This window comes from Ammospiza caudacuta, chromosome 14, assembly GCF_027887145.1.
Source record: "Ammospiza caudacuta isolate bAmmCau1 chromosome 14, bAmmCau1.pri, whole genome shotgun sequence".
Taxonomy (NCBI): domain Eukaryota; kingdom Metazoa; phylum Chordata; class Aves; order Passeriformes; family Passerellidae; genus Ammospiza; species Ammospiza caudacuta.
This window is the reverse complement of record NC_080606.1, coordinates 19,672,157-19,693,082: the sequence shown is the minus strand read 5'-3', so window position 1 is coordinate 19,693,082 and position 20,926 is coordinate 19,672,157. Positions and strand designations below refer to the sequence as shown.

General features: G+C 49.0%; 1 protein-coding gene across 4 annotated transcripts in view; it reads right to left on the bottom strand.

Moving 5' to 3' along the window:
• Positions 1-8,690: 8,690 nt before the first annotated feature.
• Positions 8,691-20,926, bottom strand: part of FGF13 (fibroblast growth factor 13) — a 185,810-nt gene continuing 173,574 nt past the window's right edge. For all 4 annotated transcript variants that reach the window (XM_058813911.1, XM_058813910.1, XM_058813913.1 and 1 more), the window contains 2 exons: positions 10,792-10,990; positions 8,691-10,328 (listed from right to left, as the gene is read on the bottom strand). In XM_058813911.1, the coding sequence (XP_058669894.1) occupies positions 10,192-10,328; positions 10,792-10,990 (336 nt within the window). In that variant the 3' untranslated portion in view covers positions 8,691-10,191. The remainder of the gene's footprint in view (positions 10,329-10,791; positions 10,991-20,926) is intronic.

The following is a 20,926-nucleotide window of genomic DNA, read 5'->3' as shown; positions in this document are numbered from 1 at the left end:
CAGAGTGTGGCCCCAGCTCCTGTTTGCTGTATCCTGCTCATCCTCACTGTTAGGATGAAATACTCTTTGCTCTTGGTGTTTGGGGTTTTTCTGTGGCACTCATTACTCCAGTCGTGTTTGTTTATTCTGCGTGCAAACTATTAATTAACTTGTCTCTGTGCAGCCCAGAAAGGCAGGGGAGAAACATCATCACTTTATAGATAAGGGGCAGAGGCACAGCAAGATTCAGTCAAGAATGTCAATTACTCTGGGATGTTCAGCCTCAGATGATCAGGAGCTGATAATCCCTGAGCACCTGGGATTTATTGCTGGCTTTGGAGATGCCCTGGGCACTGCCAGGGCAGGAGTGCAGTGGGCAGCTGCTGCCTGGCCACACTGGGGCCCAAAGCACTGCCCAGGGCACAGAGCAGGAGCAGCAGCCAGGTGGAAGTGCAGGAAAGCACAGGACCCTGTGATAGGGCTGCAAAGCTCCTGCGCTCCAGGTCTCTGCCATGGCAGGGACAGCTCCCTCTGTCCCAGGTGCTCCCAGCCCTGCCCAGCCGGGCCTTGGCACTGCCAGGGATCCAGGGGCAGCTGCTCTGGGCAGGAAAAATGCAGGACAACCCTTTCCATGAAGAAAGCATTCCTAAAATCAGTCTAAACCCCCCTGGTGCCACCTGAGGCCGTTTCCTCCTGTGCTGTTACTCGTTACCTGGGAGAGGAGCTCTCCCCTCAGGTGGCAATGCCCTGCAGATGCCAGGAGCAGGAGCTGACCCTGTCCAGGCACCAGGGGCCCAGCAGGGCTGCAGGAGAGCACAGGCAGCCCTGAAGGACAGCACAGCAGCCCAGCTGCACGGCCATGCTGGGCTCACCAGCCTCCTTGGCTTGCTTCAGGTTATCGTTTGCCAGCTCCCAGCCCATAAATGAGGCCTGAGAATGGCAATGGAAACTTTCACTTGCCAAATTCCAAGAGTATTTATATAATTTAATCGATAAATTGCATTGATTTATTTGCACTAAGTAACTCCTTGAGGTCTGGATAATAGATAAGGGTGTGCATGGTGCTGTACAAACACATCATAAATAAATGCAGCTTGCAAATCAATTGCAAGATATTAATGATTAATCTTCTCATAGTAAAATAATGTGATGTCTCTCCATTATCGATTTTTTTAAAAAAATCTGACCTAAGAGGTTTCAGAGTCATTTATTTGAGGAAGGCTGCCCTTTAAGCCAGATCTTACACTTTGTAAAAGGTCGCAGGGTTTAAATATCATGGTTCCTTACAGAGCAGCCCTCCCTGAGGGGGTTGACAGCACCTTCCTGAGAACACATCATGGTCCTGCTCCAGTGAGAGCTCGGCCGCTGAGGCCAGGGCTGGTTCTTGCAGGGGATTTCACCCTCCCGCCCTCCTGGGCTGCTGGAGAATGCACAAAGAGCTGTAATGCTCACCCCAAAGCCTGCTGCATGAACACAGGTGAGGAACAGCACGTTTTCCCCATCACAGCTCTGGCTGGGCCATTTGCTGAGAGCAGTGAGAGAGCTGGGGACAGAATAATGGAGTTTTACTGCATTTTGTGCTGGCCTCCTGCAGGCAGGAGCCAGAGCAAGGCCTGAGCAAGGTCCAATTCCAGGTGTGCTGAGCCCAGTGCATCTCCTGTTGAGGCAGGTGAGCCTGGGCTCTGGGCAGTCAGAGCAGAGATCAGCCCAGGGCTTCCAACCTGGCGCCTGGGATTCCTGTTGGCATTTCATGGAGGCTCCTGCTGCCAAGGCAGATGCCTGGCTCTGTAGGCAGCCCCACTTTCAGTCAGTTTTCCACCACTTTTGAGTCATCATTAATGCCATCCCACTCATGGTTATTCCCAGGCCTACTCTCTCTCTCTTCCAGCACTCTCTTGCACATATACTTTTAATTTCCTTTGACCCTTCTGCCGATTAACCTTTTCCCCAGCTCCTGTCTCATCTTCCCCGGCAAGCTCCATCCAGCTCTGTAATCTCTGTCAGCTGCTTGAACCACTCTGCATTTCCATGGCAGCCTCCAAGGACTGGAGATCTTTGTGCAGCTTTTAGTGAAGTTCCAGCAGCTGCCTCCTCTCCCTCTGGTTGTGGCCAAGGGACTGAGTCTGGTTTCCTCTTTGATGCCATTGCTGAGCAATTCTCCTCCCTGCTTGTTCCCCTGCTGCTCAGGGGAGTGTCTGGCTCTTGGAGGATCTTCCACAAACAAGGCTGGAGGGTTTCCATCTCCTCAGCTTGTGCTAGGGGGATTGCTGTGAGCTCTGAGCCTGCTGCACAGCTCAGGGGCTGCTGGTGCTGCCCTGTCCCCAGCAGCTCCCTCCTTCCTTTAGGCTGTTAGCCAGGGACCTTCATATACAGATATACAGACAGGAATTCAGCATGTCTGGCTGGATTCAGCATGTCTGGCTGGCTGTCTATCTATATCTATCTATCTATCTATCTATCTGTCTGTCTGTCTGTCTGTCTATCCATCCATTCATCCATCCATCCATCCATCCATCCATCCATCCATCCATCCATCCATCTCTGTCTGTGTCTATATCTATCTATCTATCTATCTATCTATCTATCTATCTATCTATCTATCCATCCATCCATCCATCCATCCATCCATCCACAATCTGTGCATGTGTTTATGTGTGTCTATATCTTCTGTGCATATTTGTGTGTGTATTTAGCAGATTTCAGTGTGCTTAACACATTTTCCTCCTCAGCAGAACTGAAACCCTGAGTGGGCTGCTGCCTGTCTGATGGAAGGGTTGTGCCTGTGCTGGAAGGGTGTGTCTGATGGAAGGATTCTCTCTTTGCTGAGAATGGAAGGGTTCTCCCTTTGCTGAGAATGGAAGGGTTCTCTCTTTGCTGAGAATGGAAGGGTTCTCTCTCTTTGCTGAGAATGGAAGGGTTCTCTCCCTTTGCTGAGAATGGAAGGGTTCTCCCTTTGCTGAGAATGGAAGGGTTCTCCCTTTGCTGAGAATGGAAGGGTTCTCTCTTTGCTGAGAATGGAAGGGTTCTCTCTCTTTGCTGAGAATGGAAGGGTTCTCTCCCTTTGCTGAGAATGGAAGGGTTCTCTCCCTTTGCTGAGAATGGAAGGGTTCTCTCTCTTTGCTGAGAATGGAAGGGTTCTCTCTCTTTGCTGAGAATGGAAGGGTTCTCTCCCTTTGCTGAGAATGGAAGGGTTCTCTCTTTGCTGAGAATGGAAGGGTTCTCCCTTTGCTGAGAATGGAAGGGTTCTCTCTCTTTGCTGAGAATGGAAGGGTTCTCTCTCTTTGCTGAGAATGGAAGGGTTCTGCCTTTGCTGCTGCTCTGGAGCTGGCAAGAGCAGCACCCATAATCCTGACTGCTCCAGGATTTCCTTGGCTCTTTGCTTTGCTCTGTCCACCCCAATTATTGTGATCGTGAGATCTGCTGATTGAAACTGCCTAGAAAAATCTCATTATGTTATCTAATGCAAAACCTTTGGGGTTAATGTAAAATAATTTCACCAGCTCTGTGGCAGGTGGGTTCTCAAGTATTGTAACTACTTCCAAATGCAGTAATTGTTCTTTTAAATTAAGAAAGTAAAAAAAACCCACACCTTTAAACAGCAATGAAAGTTCTGCTTTTGTTTAACAACAAAAGAAGTTTAATTTTTAAAGATTACTCTATATTATTACCTTGCTTAATTATCAGATGGAATGGTTGGATGAGCAGATAATTAAAACAAGGAGAAGCTCAGAAGGAAAAGTTCATCAGGATATTAGAGAGACAATGGGGGAAAGTAAAACTATTTCAAGTACCATTTGAAGGAACCCATTTGGGAAGAAACCAGGATTGATTAAGTTTTGAAGCAGTTGATTTTGTTATCTAAAATATTTCCTAGATTAACTGTTACATGCTCATGCACGAGGCAATGTCCAAGGTTCTTCAGCAGCAGAGTGAAATGCTGGTGCAGATAAAGGCTCTGCAAGGCAGCAGGGAGCTCCATCCTGAGCAGGGTCTGTGGGGAGTTCTGGGGCTCTCTGGGGTCCCTGAGCTCTGAGCAGGGGCTCTGGGCTGTGCCCGTGTGCCCTCCTGTGCCCTGTGTGCCCTGTGTGCCCTCCTGTGCCCTGTGTGCCCTGTGTGCCCTGTGTGCCCTGTGTGCCCTGTGTGCCCCCCTGTGCCCTGTGTGCCCTCCTGTGCCCTGTGTGCCCTGTGTGCCCTGTGTGCCCTGTGTGCCCTCCTGTGCCCTGTGTGCCCTGTGTGCCCTGTGTGCCCTGTGTGCCCCCCTGTGCCCTGTGTGCCCTCCTGTGCCTGTGTGCCCTGTGTGCCCTGTGGGCCCTGTGTGCCCTGTGTGCCCCCCTGTGCCCTGTGTGCCCTCCTGTGCCCTGTGGGCCCTGTGTGCCCTGTGTGCCCGTGTGCCCTCCTGTGCCCTCCTGTGCCCCCCTGTGCCTGTGTGCCCTCCTGTGCCCTGTGTGCCCTCCTGTGTGCCCTGTGTGCCCTCCTGTGCCCTGTGTGCCCTCCTGTGCCCTGTGCCCTATGTGCCCTGTGTTCCCTGTGTGCCCTGTGTGCCCGTGTGCCCTCCTGTGCCCTCCTGTGCCCTCCTGTGCCTGTGTGCCCTCCTGTGTGCCCTGTGTGCCCTGTGTGCCCTCCTGTGCCCTGTGCCCTCCTGTGCCCTGTGTGCCCTGTGTGCCCTGTGCCAGGGTGCAGCTCTGCCTGCTGCCCTGCCGGTGCCACTGCTGCTGCTCCCCATGCACGAGGTGCCCCTGCCCAGCCCTGGCCTCCCGCTCCTCTTTGCCTTCCCTTCCCTGGCCTTGGCCTTGTCCTCGCAGGAAAGGGAATTCCTCCTTCGTTGCTCTGAGCGCGGCTGTGGGGGCACCTGTGACCCTGTCCTGGGCCAGGGGACAGCTCAGAGGAGGAGTGTGACAGCCAGGCTGAGCCCCTGGGGCATGAGAGCACCATCCTGCCCTCCAGCTGCTGCATTTGGGTGAGTCTGGCCAAACAGAACTGGGGAAAAAACAGGCCTACGAGTGCTTGAAAGTAATTTTCCATACGTGGTATAAAAGGCTCTTAAATTTCAAATCATTAATAATGATCTTTGAAGGGAACCCTGTAAGCTGTCTCCTAATTCCTGATGAAATAGAATAATTTATTACATCAATTTTTCTGATTAATGTGAAATGTGTTTCAAATTTGGGTTTTCCTTTAATATTTCAACGTTTCCTTGAGAGGAGCTGCAGAAGGTGACTGAGTGTCCCCCAGACTGATGTGGTGTGTCCTCAAAGCAGGGTGAGATGTGCCACTGGAGCTGGTCAGCAATAAAACCACTGTACAGCTGCAAACCCAGCTCATTTCAGGACCTGCTCTCCAGAAGGCATGAACAGCTCTGCTCACTCATGCCTGGGGAGAGAGTGTCTTAAAAACTTACTCCATGAACTGGAAATTTTTTGTTGTCAAGGACATGTCCCCAGAAATTTCTGAAAAAAGGCCAAGGCTGGAGTCACTAGGGGTAAATTGCATGGCAATTTATCTTTTCCCTAAAAAATGAATTTATTTTAAACAGGCTTTCTACTGTACTTATGTCAGTTTTGTCTTGGTATTACATCCAGGAGGAAAGTGAGCTGCAGCATTTAGAGCAGCCATTCTCTGGGCTGGTAAAACACATCACACTTTGTGCTGAGGCCACAGAAACTGGAACACCCATCTTGGCCGCTCTTGGGCTGACCACTCCAGCTGCCCTCTCTGGTTCAGGAGCACAGGGAAAGGAGAATTTTAATCCTGAGGGTCTCTGTCCCAGGGAAAGGTAAGCCATGGTGTGGTACTGCTGCTGCTGGAGCAGAGAGCCCTTATAAAGTCTGCAGTGGTAACAACCAGAGCCCAGACAGGAGAGTTTGTTTAAGAGAGAATCATTTATTAGAAGATAGGAGGTTGTTACGTACAGATTCTGTCCTGCAAAAGTGTCCTGGTCAAGGATATGTCAGGGAGAGCAAACCCCATGGAGCTGGCCCTGCTCTCACACAGAGATACTCAGACACAGCAGAGCTCTGCCAGGCCTGGCTGGCCCTGGGCTCAGCTGGGGGAGCCTGGGCACCACAGCACCCCTGGGCACCACAGCATGCCTGGGTGTGCCACAGCATCCCTGTGGGCACCACAGCATCCCTGGGTGTGCCACGGCACCCCTGGGTGTGCCACAGCACCCCTGGGTGTGCCACAGCATCCCTGTGGGTACCATAGCACCTCTGGGTGTGCCACAGCACCCCTGGGTGTGCCACAGCATCCCTGGGTGTGCCACAGCATCCCTGGGTGTGCCACAGCTCCCTGGGCACCACAGCATGCCTGAGCTAGCAGGAGGGTTTGCAGGGGGGCTGGGGCTGCACGAGGGGCTGCAGGAGGGGCTGGGGGTGCAGGGGGGCTGCAGGGGCTCTGCTCCTCCCTGGGCTCCCCTGGGCACAGCCCAGGCTGGCACTTGGCAGTGAGCTGCTTCCATCGTGCCAGCGAGGGACAGGGCTGAGCAAGAGGCCACGGAGACACAACCATGCTGGGGTAGCATGAGGAAAATCACACTGAGAAGCAACAAAGGTCTCTGTGCTACAGAGAGAGCTGTCCCCTCTCTGGCCCAGCCCCAAAGCAGGCCAGCAGCAGGGGCAGAGCCCTGCACAGCCCCTGAGGAGGCAGCTGTGCCAGGGGCTGCCAAGGCAGTGGTGAGGGCTGTGCTCCTGCCTGCAGGGCTGCCCTGCTCTGGCCTGGGCAGGGCTTCTGTGCCAGCCCCGCGTGCTCTGCGCTCTGCCAGTGAAGCCCAGCTGTGTCAGACGCTGCTGGAGGGGCAGGCACTGAGAAGGGGCAGCTGAAGGCATCCCCACCCTGGCAATGCCAGGAGGGCCCAGGAGCTGTGGGCTCGGAGCCACCGCAGCCCCTGGGCTTTCCCTCACTCCAGGTGTGCATCTTCTGCACTCTGCCCCTCTGTGGCACAGCACAGCAGCTTTACCAGTGCCTCTGTGCTCTGACAGACCAGCAGCCAAACTGACATTTCCCCAACACTTAGCAGGCCTCTCAAAGGAAGGTATTATCCAGAAGAAAATCTGTGTAACTTTCTAATGTATGCGTGCTGAAATATTCCCCAAGGACATGCCACATTTAGTGGAAGGGCAGAGATGATCCAGACCCCCTGAGTTATCAGAACCTCTGGAGCAATCGTGACCACATCTGCAGTTTTTGAAGGATTTCTGCAGTGCTGGATGTGCTCCTACTCTTTACCCTATGGAAAGGGGTGAGCTGGGGAAGCCTGGCCCCTCCAAGAGCAGGCCAGAGCTCTTCACTTGCTATTTGCCATGAAACAACAAACCTGGAGGTTTGATCTGAAACAATCTCCTCCCCTCCCCTCTCAGCCCTGACCTTAAAGCTGGTTTAATTCCAGCTCAGTCAGGGGGGAGGACCACAGAGCAGACAATAAAACATCTCACTTGCATTTCAGCCTAACATTTAGGGGCAGATTTTGCCTCCATTTACATTATATTGTCTTCCAGAACTGGTTCTTCAGCCACCCAGGATGAAAACCTGTCCCTGCTAGGACTTCTTGGAACACCCTGACAAATGAAGCTCCCCTGTCAGAGCTGCAGAAAGCAAAGTTTTCCTGGAAAGTTTTTCTGCAGAGAGAAAAGGCAGGAGAGAGAGATGCTCTCCCCCCAGGAGTGCTGAGCATCCCCAGGTGTGCTGAGCATCCCCAGGTGTGCTGAGCTCCCCCAGGAGTGCTGAGCATTCTCCAGGTGTGCTGAGCATCCCCAGGTGTGCTGAGCATCCCCAGGTGTGCTGAGCATGCCCCAGGTGTGCTGAGCATCCCCAGGTGTGCTGAGCATTCTCCAGGTGTGCTGAGCATCCCCAGGTGTGCTGAGCATCCCCAGGTGTGCTGAGCATTCTCCAGGTGTGCTGAGCATGCCCCAGCAGAGCTGGAGCTGCCAGAGGGGCACACAGGGAGCAGGGGTGGCTCAGGGCAGCTCTGGGGCCAGCAGCTCAGCACAGCTCAGCACAGCTCAGCACAGCTCAGCTCAGCTCAGCTCAGCTCAGCACAGCTCAGCTCAGCTCAGCTCAGCTCAGCTCAGCACAGCTCAGCTCAGCTCAGCACAGCTCAGCACAGCTCAGCTCAGCACAGCTCAGCACAGCTCAGCTCAGCTCAGCACAGCTCAGCACAGCTCAGCACAGCTCAGCTCAGCTCAGCTCAGCACAGCTCAGCACAGCTCAGCTCAGCACAGCTCAGCTCAGCTCAGCACAGCTCAGCTCAGCACAGCTCAGCTCAGCTCAGCTCAGCACAGCACAGCTCAGCTCAGCACAGCTCAGCACAGCTCAGCACAGCTCAGCTCAGCTCAGCTCAGCTCAGCACAGCTCAGCACAGCACAGCTCAGCACAGCACAGCACAGCTCAGCTCAGCTCAGCACAGCTCAGCTCAGCTCAGCACAGCTCAGCACAGCTCAGCACAGCTCAGCACAGCTCAGCTCAGCTCAGCACAGCTCAGCACAGCTCAGCTCAGCTCAGCACAGCTCAGCTCAGCACAGCACAGCTCAGCTCAGCACAGCACAGCTCAGCTCAGCACAGCTCAGCTCAGCTCAGCACAGCTCAGCACAGCTCAGCACAGCTCAGCTCAGCTCAGCACAGCACAGCACAGCTCAGCACAGCTCAGCACAGCTCAGCACAGCTCAGCTCAGCTCAGGGCTCATTCCCAAGGCCTGGGGACACCAAGTGTGGCTGTGTTTGAGTATCTCAGCTGGGCACATGCAGGACCAGCTCTGACAGTGCCCAAAACCAAAGAAAGTCTGAATTTCTGTATGTATGGCGTTACAGGGAATGACCTTCACACAGAAAGATTTTGAACATTAATTACAATTAATTTTGAACATTTTGTAACTTTATAATTTAATTGCCAACCCTTTTCCCTTCAAATTAACCATGGATGTACAGCATACAATCAAACAAGCTTTTTTAAAAAGTACATCTTAATATAAATAGTTTATTCAGTGCATGGTTGTGTATACAACAAATAATAAACAACTTTTTTGTACCAGGCAGGAAGCTGCCTGCACAGAACTAATTCAGTTTTGGAGCACAGAATCCAACGATGATTAATGCACAAAATCTGACACATCATGCAACTCTATGCCAATATTCCAACTTTCTCCCATGCAACAGACATGATGACCTAAATGGAAACCTAACTACAATTTTTAAAGGATTGTTTCCAATAGCAGTATAAGTATATGTTGTTTGGGGGTAACCTGTCCTAACGCTTCCTCCTACACAATACTCACGTGCCCGTTACAGTGAAAGGACTTTTACAAATAAGACGTTTCTTATAAAAAAATTAAGTCACCTTAATTCCACAGTTTCTGTCTTTAGAAAAGAAGCCACAACGATAGTTTAACATGACACACAAAATGGAATTAAGAGAAATCTACACTGGAGGATAATTTTATCCCTTTCTGTTAACCTCCACTTGGGATGACAAAACAACTCAATTCCTACAGACTGGGGTTAGCACAAGAACTTTACCAGAAACTACAAATCTATAAAAATTTATATTTCATTGTGTTTAAAACCACAAGAACACTGTTTGCTTGAGCCTGAGACACCAACTCTCAGTTCCAACCCTGAATTTTGAATTATTTTTTTTAAAGACATAGCTTTAAAGACCCATTGGAGTTCAGAAATCAAAAAGTTGCACTATTCCAAATTAAAGGATATATTTTTTTTATCAAGCCTTAGATATAAAACGGTAAGCCAAGGAAACAACAGAGTTTACGTATTTGTTTTTTGTTTGCCCCTATAAAACATACAAGCATTAAAATTTCCTTTGAAGAGCAAAAGTGGTCTTTTTCTGAGTTGGAAAGCAAATTCTTATCAGCAGTGAATGCTGTGAAAAGTTTTCGTTTCGTTTTCCACAAAGCATAGGAGAGAGAGAGAAAAAGAGAGAAAGAAAAAGTGAGAGAGAGAAAGAGCTGGACATTTCTTCTCGGAGGCTTTCCCACAGCTGTGTGTGCTGCTGTCCAACTGCCTTGTGGTGTGCACAAGCACATTCTACATGCCTGGGGGTTATCCTCTGCCAACCAGAAGATCTAATGGCTGATAAACGGGTGACTATGAGAGCTGGTGCCTTGTCCTGGGCACCTGAGGGCTTGGATGAAAGACTGCGAGTGAGAATTCAACTGCATCCAGAGGTAAGGTTCTTTAGAGAGCACTTGGCTGGCCTCAACCTGGCTACGTGGACTCGTTCTGGCTCATGGATTTACCCCCGTTTAGCACTCCTGAAACGCTTCTGCTCTTTGTTGGGGTCCCACTTCCAGACCTGGAGAACTCTGTGAGATCGTGGAGGGAAGGCTCTTTGTACATGGCCACTGCAAGGCAAGAGAGAGCAGAACATCAGCACAGCTGGGCTGGGCAAAGCCCAGCTCTGGCACGCTGGCATTGCTCAGCAACCTGCAATGCAACAATGCAAGGAGAGAAACACCCAGGGCAGGGAGACCCCCTCCATTTCAAACACTCCCTGAGAACCTGAGACCCTCCTGGATGGACATTTCACAGAAGGGGAAAACCACTCCTCCCTCTCCCATGCACTTACACAGCCCTGCAGCACAGAGCTAAGCTGACAAAAATCAGCATGTCCTTACAAACAGAGAAGAAGCACTGTCAATAGTTGTGATTTAACCTGTTGGAACTCTGCTGAGACAAACACCACAGAGTGTTACAGAACATTACACTCCTGTTATATAAGCAGCTGGACACGTCAAATATGCATGCACAGGAATTAAACACAGCACAGTATCACTTCAGATAAATGGAGCAAACCCAAGCAATTACCTTTTAAGGGTTTTGGAAGAAAGTGTGCTGCAGGTTTATTTTTCTTCACGTGGTTTCCTTTCATTATTTCTCCTTCTTTGTTAAGACCCAAATACCAACCCCGGCCAGACTGTTGCTGTCTGTAGATCATTGAGGAATATGTCACATAGTAGTTTTCAAATACTGATTCTTTGAACTTGCATTCAGGTGTAAAATGTTCCTGTAAGAAAGCAACAGATCAATATGTGCAACTCTCACATCAGTTAATGAAAAAACATCCAACATCCACTGCTTTCTGAATGGTTAGAAGTCATACCTCTCATCCTCAACCATCCAGTTATGAAACATGGGTCCTACAAGTATTAACAAAGGAGTAACACAATTTGAAACCTGTGAAATGATGCTGTGAGCAGCTCTAAGTAGACTGTAATAAGATCTGTGTGAAGGATGGGTAAAAAGTCAGAGCATTTATTGATTGGTGCAGCTAATGGATGTCAGGCAGACAGGAGCTGTGTGCCCTGGGAGCAGCTGTGGTGCAGCCCTGCAGGCAGGAGAGCCCAGGGAGAGCTTTGGGCATCAATGCTGCCCTCAGCTGAGTGAGGCACAGGGGCAGGGCAGAGCCAACATGCAGCACTAAATGGTTTCTCTCCCTAAGCCCAACAGCCCTGGCTCCTTCGGCCTTTGGATGCCACAAGTCCTGGCCCCATCTCACCTGTGCACTCTGAAATATGAAAGGGAAAGGGTTTGGTCTCTGTTACCATCTCAGCCGTGCCTCAGTGTGCACCACAGGGCAGCCAGATGTTTGCTGGCCTCCCGTTGTGAAGGCAGCCAGCTGCAGGGGAGCTGCCCTGGTGCTGACAGTACCCCACAGAGGCGTGAAAGGAAGGAGAAAAATGGCGCTTGTATAATAATTGTAATTTTGACTTTAAAATACCACAGGAAATTAAATGTCTCAGGAGCTTAAGATATTCTTATCTAGTTTCTAAAATATTCTCATGTGAGAAAAGGATGGTATTAAAAAAAAAAGAAACCCACCACTCTGCATTTTCTGCACATCTTTTGCCATTTTGTCTTTACAAGAGAAAGAAAAAAGCTCCCATTCTCTGACTGGCATTTGCTTCAACAAAGAATGTGAAGCAAGCAATTTTCTTCTTTTTTTCCTTTAAGCTAATTGGTTGTTATTTAGTTAATTGACAATTGGTTTCAATTGCTGTCAAATAGGGACAGTCATTGCATTTTTGTAAGATCTCTGCATAAAAGCCTTCCCTCACTGTTCTCTGCCCAGCACCAGCCATGGTAACAAAGACTATTGCAAGGGTATCATCCAATTAGCAGCAAAATGGAAAACTGCAGTGCTCCCACTGGCAGATGATGGTTTATGTACAGTAATTTGGAGCTGTTTTGGGTACAAAAGGCCTGATTGTACACAGCAGCAGAGGGTCAGACTGCAAACAGAACCCCACCTCTCCATAACGCACCCAGTTACCAGACACATTCCCTGCCAGGTGTTTGGGCCCCAGAGCAGAGCCCCTCTTGCCCTGGGCTGGCAGAGCCCCTTTTCTGGGTGCCCTTTCTGCAGGCTGGCACCTGCAGCTCAGCAAGGGGCCCTGGCATCCCCTGCCCAGCCCCAGAGGCTCTGCCTGGCCCTGGCAGCCCCCGAGCAGCTGCTCAGCCCTGCAGGCAGGCTCCGAGTGAGTGAGGAAGGGCAGCACGGGGCATCCCAGTGCACGTGGATTTCTCTGAGCCTGGCAATGCCAGCCCTCCATCAGCACACAATTCAGGGTACAGAGCAGAGCAGCAGCTGCACACTGGCCATCATGCCATCTCTGCTGTAAATTCTGTACCAATCCACTGAGCAAGAGCTTGCTCAAGTCAGGAGAGGGCTGAGCCCCAGTTAACACCAACACTTCCCAGCTCACACAGCCAAGCCCATGGAGCATTTATAAACACAAGTGTTCAATTCCAAGGCCAGGTTTTCCCTGTCTCTCAGCTGTCCTTTCAGTCCATCCTTGCAATGAAAACAATGCCAATGAGTTCTGGAAAGTCCAGTGGTATGGATAGGTTATTACACAAAACAGATGAAAAGAATTCTTTCTGTGAAACAGTATTTCCATCTCTGCTTACCTCAAAAGTCACAGATGATGGCACCTAAATGACAATAACATTAACAATAAACTGCAGTCACTCAAGCCCCTCACACATCCACCCTTAATTCTGAATGAATGAATGAATAAATAAAAGGGAAAAGACAGTGCTGGATTCTCTGTAGTCGTGACTCAGCCATGCTCAAGCAAGCAGGAAAATGAACTGTCAGGGGCTGCTTCTTGGTTTTGAGCTGATCAGCTGAACTACTGAAAGGTTCCTTCATGAACAAATCTGTACCTGCATTGAACATGTGAAAAATAATTAAAAGTAATAACTTGGTGTATGATAATATGGAAAAAAGGCCTTGTGGCCTTTTTTATACACTTAAGAGTAGCTGTATTTCCAGACAGCTGACTAGATTACATCTAAAATAATTCAGGCTACATTACAGAATGGCAAGCCTGAAAGCTAAAATATCATAAAAGCCAATCTGGAATTCTTCCTGCTCTGTTTGTGCAGAAGACATATCTGAGGCCAAAACCCCTCCAAATTATCAGCCATCACATCACAGCCACCCACCCTGCAGGACTGCAGGCTAGTGATTCTGTGCTCCCAATGGGTCTGGAGCAGGAATTCAGCCTCCCAGGACCCACAAGGGGCACCTGGGTGTGAGGAAGGGGTTCGGAGCCCCTTGCTGGGATGGCTCTTGCTCAGAACAGGGGCAGGAGAAGGTGTTTGCTCTCTGCCCTTTACTGCATCCTGAATTTGCACTCTGGATACCACCAGCAGGGCCACCACCAAATTCTTCCAGTCGTGAGGGCAGGACTGGGTTTGTTCAATGTTTCTCCCACCACAGGTCGAATATCCTGCAGCAGGATATTAAAACAATTCCAGATTGTTCAAATACTGTTCTGGGGTTGTTCAATCCCAGATAGAACAAACCCTACAGCAGTTTATTAGAACAATCACAGATTTTGTTCAGATGGATTTAGTGCTAGAGGCATGAGTAAACAGCAAGAAAAGAAAATTGAACTTTGAAAAGTATTCAAGAAAAGTATTGTGTACTTGGGAAACTTGGAAAATGTTCTTATATATTGAGCATGTAATTATATTCCTTGTGATCAATGACTATGTCTGTGTACAGGATTTATCCTTTATTTTCTCCACTTAATGAAAATTGGATTTTTTTCCCTCCATATCCCAATTTCTTTCAGAACTATAATGTAGCCCAGGATTCCATTTTATAATCATGAATTTTTGAAGGAGCCTCGTTAGGGCTCCAGAGTAGTGATTTTCTGCACCAGTGAGCCTGCCTTTTTTTATTAACAGAGATTGATTTTCCCCATCTTGGCATGTGAAGTTCCAGGGTGTATCCTCTGGACCATCACCCCGTAATGTGCAGTGCTATCAGCAGCACAGATGGGAACCTTTCAGCTTTCCTGTTATCAAGAGGAACAGCTTTTAGGTCCCCAGTGTGAGCAGTGTGAGAAGCTGGGATTTCCTGACCCCCAGAAGCCATTTGCTGCAGCAATGGAAAATGACAATTACCTTCCAGCAATGCAGTTTGAATCAGCAGCACACTGGCACAGACAGGTCCCAGCCCCACGGTGCTGTCCTTGCTGCTGGAGTTTTCCTGTTCTGAGGAGTCCTGGTGATGCAGTGGGAGCAGCTCCTGCTCTGCATGCACAGCTCCTGGGGGCTCTTGGGGACTGTGACTGTCCCCAGCACAGCACAGACACCTTTTCCAGAGGGCTCTGGGGGCTTTTGGGACAGGCGTTGGCTCAGCTCAGCTCAGAGCATCCCTCTGGCCATGCCCCTTGCAGGTGAATTCTCACAGACTCTCAGGTGAGTGTTCACAGACCCTGCAGGTGAGTGTTCACAGACCCTGCAGGTGAATTTGCACAGACCCTGCAGGTGAGTGTTCACAGACCCTGCAGGTGATTGTTCACAGACCCTGCAGGTGAATTTGCACAGACCCTGCAGGTGAGTGTTCACAGACCCTGCAGGTGAGTGTTCACAGACCCTGCAGGTAGCCCAAAGCCCTCAGGAGGGCTGGCAGGCTGAACTAACTGCTACAGACAAACTACCAGCTGGTTTGGGGAACGATTCCCCTGGAGTTCACTTCAAGGTATGCCACAGGCGTACCTAGGCCCAGGTATGGCCATACAACCACAGAAGGCAGAAAATTAGATCAAAAATTATGCAGCGAAGAGACACTGAATTTACTCAAGAAAACAACTTAATGACTGGAGTGATAGAGAGGCAAAGCCTTCTGGAGAGTGATCCCAAACAACTCCACAGAATGGATTTTCCTTATTGGTAGTGCAATGAGCAGGAATTTATCAAGTGAAACACAAACCATCAGTGCTCTGAAAAATTATTTAGTGCAAAGCTCCTGTGAAGAGTACAATGGAGCCCAAGGAAGCAGCTGGATAACCAGGATCTCCAGAGAAAGATTTCAGGTTGTCACTAGCTATTCTCTGAATCCATGAGAAAAGCACTGAAAAGAGCCTCTAATGATTCCCTTGACATCATTCCTTCACACAGCAAACCAAATGCACAAATTCAGGGGAAAATGCCCACAATGAGCTGAAGCAGAAAACATATTAATTACAAATACAGAGATTCAGAGGTGTGAATTCTGTTCATTGCTCTTTTTCTACCCTTATCAGTGACTCAGTTGAGCAAAAGCCTCCCTCTTTGCCAGGTTCTTCAGTGGCCTTGAGGCCCATCAATAACCAACTATTTAAAGCTGGGTGCGTCACCCAGCGCGCTCTGCCCGTCAGGATGTGCTGCTGGTGAGCCAAGGGAAACACAGAGACTGTAAACAAGGCTGAATTTAACTGAGACAGGAACTATGCAGAATCATATTATTGCTCCCCTGTCCTTTGGTGATGCTTCACTTTACAGCTGTGCTGATTAACCAGAGCATTCCTTAACTGGGGCAGGAGAACTAAGGCATGACACATACAGAAGGAAGGCACTCTTCTGATTGCTGCAGGGGAAATTAATCCTGCTGGAAAAAAACCTGTAATGGGGATTAAAACTTCTGCGAGATGCCCAGGAATCCACCTCAGAGAAGTCAAACACAGGTCCCTGTCCTAATCCATCCCACCAAGCTTTGACATACAATTTACTTGGTATGAAGAAGGACAGAAGACCCGCTTTACCCCAAATTCTTCTCTTGGAGAAAAGATCCACTTTACCCCAAATTCTTCTCTTGGACAGAAGACCCACTTTACCCCACATTCTTCTGTTCTGCATCATGCTTACCTTGATGATGCTGGAAGCATTATAGAGGGAAACCTCTGCCATTACCTGAACGATCAAGTGTTATTTTAATCCATTCCAATGCTTGCACCCACCCTATTTCAATTTCTGCAGCTTTTCGAGGAGCACTCAGGTCACTGAGGCACCCAGGCAGCTGCAGCAGGGGCCTCTGTGTGCAGGTATCAGTGTGGAACACACACCTGAGCCCACTGGAGCATCACTCCAGCAGCCTTGGGGCTGTGCCAGCTGCTGAATCCTGCTCCCACTGAAAACTACCAGAGAACTCCCTTTTCCTCTCAGCAGGCTCTCAGTTCTCCCCAGAGCAGCCAATGCTTTTCATAATTTTCCTAAGCTCATTATCTCTGTTCCCTGCCACAGCGGCTTCCACAGGTGAATCCAGCACCGTGGAAAACATATTTAAAATGTGTCTGCTGTTTTTTTTATCATAAGCACACTTCTCTTTTATTTTTTTACAGCTTTCTACTCTCAGCGTTTAGTTTTGGAAAACAGCAAATAAAAGTACTCGGTGTGCCTCTTCTGTGCCATTCATTACCCCACATCTCTCCATCGTGCCTCTGCTTATTCATCTCTTGTCTTAACTAAGCAGGCCTAATCTTTTCAAATCTCTTCTCATATGAAAGTTACTCAGTGCCTTTAATAATTTTCATTACCCTTCACTGAATTCTTTCTTTTCCTCTATCATCTCCAGAACTGAAACACAACATTTAAGAAGAAGCTGCACCATTGAGTTGTGTAACAGAGGTATCTTCAGTCATTTGTCTCATGACAAAGTAAAATGGACTTTGTTGCTCAACCTCACTATTGTGCATCTGTAGAAAAGTTCTCTATCTTTTCAATTGTGTCTCTGATAAATATAGTCCAGTGTTACGGTATTTCTGACCCTCTGATTAGTCAGTGTAGCCAAGCTTAAATATTAAAGGAAGGGAGAAAGAAGCAAAAGCAGCTTGAACAGCTTTCTTCCCCAGAACTAGAGCAGAGAGCCCTAAAGATGCTAAGCAACTATTTCATAACAAATCCATTATTACATAGGTAACCTGCCAGACACTGCAATCAGATTTCTAGCAGTTATAATTGACATCAAATCCTGGTGTTGTCAAATCTTCCCAACACAGCTGTTGAGCAGAATGTGCTCAACCCCCCCTGGCACTCGTGCAGCCCAGCCTGGGGCTCCCCATGCCCAGCCAGGCTCTGAGGAGCAGCAGGGCTGCTCAGGGCACAGGGGGATTTACTGCTGCTCCTGGGAGATGGAAGAGATCTCTGACTGACATCCATGACTTCATGCACATTTATCTTAAAGGGCTGAAAACAATGATCTAATCAGTGTTTGCAGCAAGCTCTAAATCTCTCTGTTTAATTACAAGCAGGGACATGATCCCTGCTGCAGTGGATGCTCCTAAATTCTCTGGAAAATCAAGAAATCACACAGAGCTTCTTCCCTTCTGGGGAAGAGCAGCAGAATGAGCAGGAGTCAGAGCAAGAGGGGACAGTGCAGTACCCTCCTGTGGGAGCAGGGCTGGCTGGGGATGCTGTCTGTGCCAGCCTGGGCCAGTCCATGGCAGAGGGATCCCCTCTGCTGCTCTCTGCTGTGAGCCATCCTGCGCTCCTGGGGCAGAGCTCAGCCCGTGCTCAGCCCAGCCCTCCCCAGCCTGCAGCAGCTTCTGCTGACACTGGAGAAGAAGGATGGGGTCTGCAGCAGAGGAAGAGCTCAGCTGCTGCTGAACGAGCTCTTTTTCTGCACACCAGCAATTGCCTCTGCTCAGTGACTGTGAGAGGCTGCAAGAGGAAGATAAATACCAGCAGGAGCTGCAGGGAAGGGATAATGCCACACTACATCACACAGCTCCTGCCTGGCTGTCAGCTGAGGGTGCTCCACAGCAAGAGCCAGCCCTGCCCGTCTCTGCTCTCCGGCTCAGCCATCCCTCGGGTGCCCAGCACAGCTGTGTCCCTCTGCTGGCAGCCCCAGCAGTGCCCCTGTGCTGTGCCCACGCTGCCCTGGGCACTGCCTGTGCTGCAGCTGCTGCTCAGAGGAGCCTCCCCTACAGCAACACTGCCAGACCTATTTTGGGAACCCCCTGGAAAGCTTTGTAAAGTAATACATGCAGCAGACGTTTTGCACTGGGATTATATGCTAAAAAATAACACCAAATAACAGGCCTATTAATTAATATTAGCCTATTAATATTAGGCTTTTTTTCTGAAGCATTACATTGCAAGCATAATTGTTAATATGGATAAAGTCAGTGCTGGGAAACTTAAGCAGGACATTACGCTCAACAAAAGCAGTGTCTTCTTCAGAACCTGATCCAAAATGTATTTTAACCAAGGCAAATGTTACCCACCCCTTCACTGCATTTTGGTCAGCTCCTAATGTTCAGGTAGCCTGCAAAGACACACAGACCTCTTGCTTTAAGAAACCTAGCATATTTGATATTTGTCACTATTCATTCAGCTTGCTTAATACAAAGTGTAAATATAAAAACTGAGCTTAATAATAATGTGAATGTCAGAGATTCAAGGAACTGGTTAGCTGCATTCTGACCAAAGCAGCACCTCTGTCTGACCAAATGGTAATGAGACCTTTCCAAATGAGCTTGATTTACTGAAATCTCCTCATTCATGCATGCCATGGGTGGATGATTTCAAACCTCAGCAGGCTGGCAGTGCCAGGGCATTACTGGCAGCCAAACTCTGCTTCTTGATACAGAGCATGATGCTCTTGGAGTCTGTGCACCCTCACAGCTCCCTGCATGGTGCCATTGACCATATGCTGTTAAGGATCTCGGAGGGATGTTTGTACCAGAGATGGCAGCTCATTGGGAGATCTGAGAGATTTCAGATGGCAAAACCTTTAGTAACAGGGTAATAAAGTATTATACATGGGAGATGAGGTACAAAGTGGCCCTTCACTTGAGAGCTCATGCTGACTGGTAGAACACATTTGCTTCAGCAGGTGGAGACCCCACCTACAAAGGGACACAGGCAGAAAACAGCTAAATCTCTCTGTAAATGACATATACACACCTTGTGAGCAATTTATGTTTTGGGCAAGTTTTCCAGCACTTGTATGTCCTCTTAGCAGGCCTCCAGCGAGCCACTGGAGCCAAGAAATAGCCCTGACCTTCCAGGAGACAGCCTGAGCACACAGATAAGCTCCAAAGCTCTGGTTTCTCTCTCCCACAGTGATAGGGACTTTGCAAAGGCCTGTCACTTGGCTGCTTTATGGCTCCCTGCTGCCCCTGGGCTGTGCAAAAGATTACTCTGGAGCCAGACTTTTGGGAGACACCATGCTGCTGTTGTCTAAGCAGCAGAGGAGAAACAGGTCCCTGCTAAAACACTTGCAAACCTAATTTAAACCTGGAAAGCACCCAAATGTCTCTGGGAGGTACAATTTAAAACCCTGACCTGAGATAGCCTGGACTGCAATCACAGATTTCTGGGAATGCTGTGGGACACTTGCTCCATGAATCAAACACTGCAGATCTCTGTATTATAACCTTTCCACAGGAGAGCTGTTCTGAGTTCTCTCACAGTGAAAAAAACGAGAAAAACACTAAATTCAAACATAGGTATGACCACTACCTGGCTTAGATAGCTACTCCAGCAAGTCTGCCAGACTTCCTGAGAATTTGAGTCAAAGAACCCTTTCCACCGTGTCCATGTCCATCCCCATCTCCATCTCCCTGACAGTGCTACCTGTTGAACAGGCAGGGAGCTCCCTGAAAGGATTTAGGAGGGTTTGAGTGAAATCTCTGTCCCTGAATCACACAGAAAGGTGAACGATGTGAGCACTTTGATTTGAGAACTAGAGCTTGTGTCTCTGCCTCAGAAAGTTCTAAGCACAGTTGAAACAAAGAGCTGGCAGGAGATTACCAGATGCTGGGTGCTGTACCACAAGGAGGAATCTGAAAGCCTGGTGCCAGGGTTGCTTTGAAAAGCACTGCTGTATTTCTGCTGGGGTATCTGAGGGGCCTGGGATGAGCTGTGGCTCTGAGCTGTGGCTCTCCACGTGCAGCCACAGCCCGTGCAGCCAGCCTGCAGCTGAAGCACAAGGTGAGCCTGTCCATCACCAAAGGTGATCATCTCTCCATTTCCCCCTGCCTCATCTCCCATCCCACTGGCCAGGGATCCCTTCCCTGCTCCCTGCCCAGCCTGTGCCCAGAGGGAGCAGCTGCTGTGTTACAGCAGCACCACCCAAAATCATCATCTGAGCAGGGACTCTGCACTTTCATTACAGTGCAATGTTCCTAGAATTAGTCCTAGGTGGCTTTGCCTAGGATTAATTGGGTCTACAAATTAATTACTTTCTTTCTGCAGGTTGTAGCAGTTTGTCTGCTGGTCTCTTGTCTTTTTAAGCTCCTGCTGGTGAGATGCAGCTCTTCACTTCAGTGTCTCCCACCACTGGATGTTGTTATGGAAAAGCAGCTGCTGGCAGAGCTGCAAACACAGCCAGGAAAGCCCAGAATGCAAACTGGAAAATGATGAGGAAGAAAAGGATTCATTTCCTCCCCTAGATTTTGCAAAGCCATTACCTGTTTTTGAATGGCATTTCCAATTCGACACTGGGAACTGCTAAAGCATTTACATAAGAATGCAAAAATGCACACATTATCACTGCAGGAAGCACTTAAAATTTAAGATAATTATATAGTATGGAAACCATTTCAAAGGACTCAAACAAAATAACAACTAATTCTAGAGAGTCACCCTTTAAGATGATTATTACTCTGCACTGCTGCTGATCTCCCACTAAAAAAATCCTTCTCTTTACAATTATATGCAC